Genomic DNA, 4,540 nt, shown 5'->3' on the forward strand with positions numbered 1-4,540 from the left:
GTTCTAAAGTGGTCGAAAGCAACAAAGCTCAGTCGAGACACGCACCACTCTAGGCGAGAGGGGGGAGAAGGGGTAGGATTTCAAGTGTGCAAATGGTGCAAATATTTGGTGTGCAGATATTATTTGCAAGGCTGGAGAATTTGGTGCAAAGTGTGCAATAGAATTTAGAATTTGATCTCTCGCGCGATCATGTTCTAAAATGTAACATTTTCTATTTTTGGCCACCTGCGTCGCTCGTCTTTGCACACGAAAAAAAAAATGTGTGCCGATTTCAGTGTATACTTTCCCATAATTTCGTGGTCGGCTTACGGATCGATTGAACACAACACACACACCAGTACGCCTATCTCGGAACAAGTCCATGAATGCCCGTCAAAAAGTAATTTTTGTTACATTAAAATGGGTAATTTGCATAAGTGTGTATCCAGGTTCCGAGTTATATTATCCAAATTGGGGTAGCAGTTCGAACAACTTTTTGATTAAATTTTAATCAATTTTTGACGTTCCAACCTGTCACTGTCAAAATAATGCAAAAGAAGAACACATCAGAAACAAGAAGCAGAATGTTTTGTACGTGCCAGAAAAGAAGTGAGATTGCGTGTTGGTGCTAAAATACCCCCGATGCGAGAGGAGAGGAAGTGCAAGAAGTTGAAATATTGTCCATTTGCGATCGAAAAAGATTTCCTTCGAACGATTGAAATCGCGTCGTGCGTTTTCAACGGGGTGGAATTAGTTTGATCTGCAGGTGAAATTTTTGGGCATCAGGTAAGATAGACGAGTGTTTTCTACTTATGTAAGTTTATTATTGTTTACAAATTTTGATAGTGTTTGAGTTTGGTATTTTTTATCAATTTTCTTTATCATTTTGATTAATTCAGGCGTTCTTCTTAGTTTTTGGTGTAGTTTTACTTGTTTACTATTAATACCTTAATCATTCTGGAAGAATATTCAAGATGTCACTCAAGATGTCCTTTTGTTTTCTATCCTCTCTCTCTCTCTTGACCTATCAACCACGCAAGCAAGAAACCAGAATGGTGCCCGTCCCACCTTGAAAAAAAGTGGATTAGTCCCCCAAATAAAATAAAAAGAGAAGGCAACCAAACAATCCACAACCGGAATTCACCCCTGCCTGGCAAACCGTAGTTGGCCCGAATGGGAGAAATGATTAACATGTTGCCCTTCTTCGAGGAATCGGACGAGTTCACCAGCACCTGGACGTTCGGAATTTTGGCCCTGATCGTGGTGTACTTTGCCTGGCGCTCGACGTACGTCCGCGAAGACCGTCCCAACTCACAGGGAGCGGTCCTAGTCATCGAGGACAATCTGCGGCGACGGATCCAGCAGCCGGTCAACATTCACATCTGTGAGGATGATCCGAACGGGGTGAAGTGTTGCAAAATCTTAAGTTTTTTTTCCTTTGTAGTACGCAGCTCATCACAACAGTCCAACATTTCGAACGTGACGGAGACGGAGGAGCTGGACCTGGAGAACGACAGCATTGCGTCCTCCATTGACAACATCACGCAGTCGATCCTCACGGAAGCGTCCGAATCGGCCACGGGGTTGGACATAAGCGACTCAGAAACGACTTATCCGAGCACGTCTTCGGTAACGGCGGTCGCCGGCAGCGTTGGACGCAGGTCACTGGACGAGGTTGATCGCGGCCCGGAGGAAATTATCCGCCAGATGGATCAAGACATGGACCAGCAGCAGAGCGGTTCGGGACCGTCAGCCGGAGACGGAATGCGTCAGCGGGTTAAACCGGTCAGTGATGCGGCAACGGCGGGTGCCAATCAAACGGGCAGTGACGTCGGCAAGCCGAAAGAGACGCCACAGTCCAAGCAGATTCGGATAAAGCTCAAGTACTTGAACGACGACTCCAAGCTGGTCGAGGGCAACCTGAACGAGGGCGTTGGAGAGTTTAAAAAGTGAGTTTGAATGCACGTCAAATCACGTAGTAGAATCTCCTAATGATATGTATCCTTTCAGACGCAACTTCACCCTCGAGATAGCGGCCAAAAAGCTCGTTCGTTTGGTGTTCAACGGTCACGTGCTTCAGCCGGACGACAAAACGTTGGCAGCGTGCGGCCTCTTCGACAACTGTGTCGTTCACTGTCTGATTCACACGCCCAAGCCGGCTGGCCCTGCCGGTGACGGAGCGGGATCGCTCGACGGGACTACGTCGGAAGCCGGAGGAGGCGGTGGCATCGGTTACGGATCAAACATGGCCCAGGGACTGGATGGTGGCGGCGCCAGCGCTCGTGACAACGGAACTCGCTACGGCACCTACTTCATCTACATCGGAACGTTCATCCTGTCGGCGACCATCACGTACTGCTGGTACTGCCGGTTTCATTACGGTCATCTGTTTAACCTCAACTCCACGATTGGACTCATCGTCACGACGACCATTTTTCTGATCATGATGCCCACCATCATCCTCACCGACAGCAACAGTGCAAACTAGGTTCGGTTGTCTTGTCTGCCTGAAAGATTATTCCAGTGGTAGGAAAATTTAATTATTCTCTTAAAAGTATCCCCACGCTTTGCGCTGATGCCGCGCATAGATGTAGTGAATGTGCGAAAAAGAGCTCTTTCGCAAACACTGGTAAAATTGTACATAAATTCCCGACGTGATGTTTTGTAAAACCCAATTTAAACTATTTGATGCATTAAATATTATATCAAAGAGAAACATGGAATCCTCCGCTCTGTTATGGCTAAATTGTGGGTGTTTTATTGTAAAGAAAACCGAAAGCATTGACCAGATTTTAAATTTTGAGTCTGCATATGCTTATCACACAGACAACAGACGTTTTTTTGCTCGATCACCACCTTGTGTATAAACATGCAACGGTTTTATCGAGAATGGCAAGCCGTTTGTGGCGCTGTCGACGCAGATAACTCTGTGGAGGAAATTTGACAACTCTCACGCGTGTAAACAACAACATTGAAAAGCACGTGGTTAGGCGTATTTTCATTCTCATCAAAAGTGTCATGCCTCTTTTCGCAATTCGCAATTTTCAGTGTAAGAACGGGCCTTGACCGATCTTATGCACCAGGTTCCCGACGAACACGCACTGCCCTTACACCTAAATCTCACCCTTGCTCTGAGTCAGTACACTAAATCCCCTAAATACGCTCCCCCCGATTGCGCCTCCCCCGTTTTGCGCCCCCCGAATTGCGCTCAAACCCCGAAATAACGCTCCCCCCAAATAACGCTCTAATTGGCGCAAATCGGGGGAGCGTTATTTCGGGGTTTTGGCGTAAAATGGGGTTTTCTTTTTTAATGTTCTTTATTTACATATAAATGAAACATTTGTATAAGGGGTCATCCACAAAACACGGATCCACAAATCTGAGTATCCAAGAACTCCCGGAAGTCATGCCCTAGATATCTACCCGATCATCGAGGGTCTATATGGGTCTATTAACCATCGGTATAGCTTCAGGTAGCTTCAGTAAACCACGATGGATACTCTGGGGTACGTTGGATTGTTATGGGTCCTCCAGGAACTCCATGGAGTTATGACCTGATGATCTACCTGTTCAACGGGGGTCTATATGGGTGAATTAACCATCGGTATAGCTTCAGGTAGCTTCAGTGAACCACGATGGATACCCTTCGCCATGTTGGATTGTTATGGGTCCTCCAGGAACTCTCGGAAGTTATGACCTGATGATCTACTTGATCAACGGGGGTCTATATGGGTGAATTAACCATCGGTATAGCTTCAGGTAGCTTCAGTGAACCACGATGGATACTCTGGGGTAGGTTGGATTGCTATGGGTCCTCCAGGAACTCCCGGAAGTTATGACCTGATGATCTACCTGATCAACGGGGGTCTATATGGGTGAATTAACCATCGGTATAGCTTCAGGTAGCTTCAGTGAACCACGATGGATACTCTGGGGTACGTTGGATTGTTATGGGTCCTCCAGGAACTCCATGGAGTTATGACCTGATAATCTACCTGATCAACGGGGGCCTAAATTGGTATATTAACCATCGGTGTAGCTTCAGGTAGCTTCAGTGAACCACAATGGATACCCTTAACCATGTTGGTTTGATATGGGTCCTCAAGGAACTACCGGGAGTTATGACCTGATGATCTACCTGATCAACGGGGGTCTATATTGGTATATTAACCATCGGTATAGCTTCAGGTAGCTTCAGTGAACCACGATGGATACTCTGGGGTAGGTTGGATTGTTATGGGTCCTCCAGGAACTCTCGGAAGTTATGACCTGATGACCTACCTGATCAACGGAGTCTATATGGGTGTATAAATCATCGGTATAGCTTCAGGTAGCTTCACTGCACCACGATGGATGCTCTGGAGTTCGTTGGATTGTTGGACCCATATAGACCAACCCTCGTTGATCAGGTAGATCATCAGGTAATAACTCCCGGGTGTTCCTGGAGGACCCATAACAATCCAACGTACCCCAGAATATCCATGGTGGTTCACTGAAGCTACCTGATGCTATACCGATGGTTAATATACCAATATAGACCCCCGTTGATCAGGTAGATCAT

At 46.4% G+C, this 4,540-nt stretch overlaps 1 protein-coding gene across 2 annotated transcripts; it reads left to right on the forward strand.

The window, feature by feature from the left end:
• Window positions 1–548: 548 nt before the first annotated feature.
• On the forward strand, window positions 549–2,725 carry LOC120421028 (transmembrane and ubiquitin-like domain-containing protein 2). 2 transcript variants are annotated; one of them, XM_039584162.2, is made up of 4 exons: window positions 549–765; window positions 1,020–1,363; window positions 1,424–1,928; window positions 1,990–2,725. In XM_039584162.2, exons 2-4 carry the CDS (start codon window positions 1,153–1,155, stop codon window positions 2,465–2,467), a joined length of 1,194 nt encoding a protein of 397 aa, XP_039440096.1. In that variant the 5' UTR covers window positions 549–765; window positions 1,020–1,152; the 3' UTR covers window positions 2,468–2,725. The 2 variants fall into 2 exon arrangements, with proteins under 2 accessions (XP_039440096.1, XP_039440097.1); XM_039584163.2 differs by having other exon boundaries at window positions 1,024–1,363.
• Window positions 2,726–4,540: the final 1,815 nt, after the last annotated feature.

The sequence above is a fragment of the Culex pipiens genome, chromosome 1 (assembly GCF_016801865.2).
Source record: "Culex pipiens pallens isolate TS chromosome 1, TS_CPP_V2, whole genome shotgun sequence".
Classification (NCBI taxonomy): domain Eukaryota; kingdom Metazoa; phylum Arthropoda; class Insecta; order Diptera; family Culicidae; genus Culex; species Culex pipiens.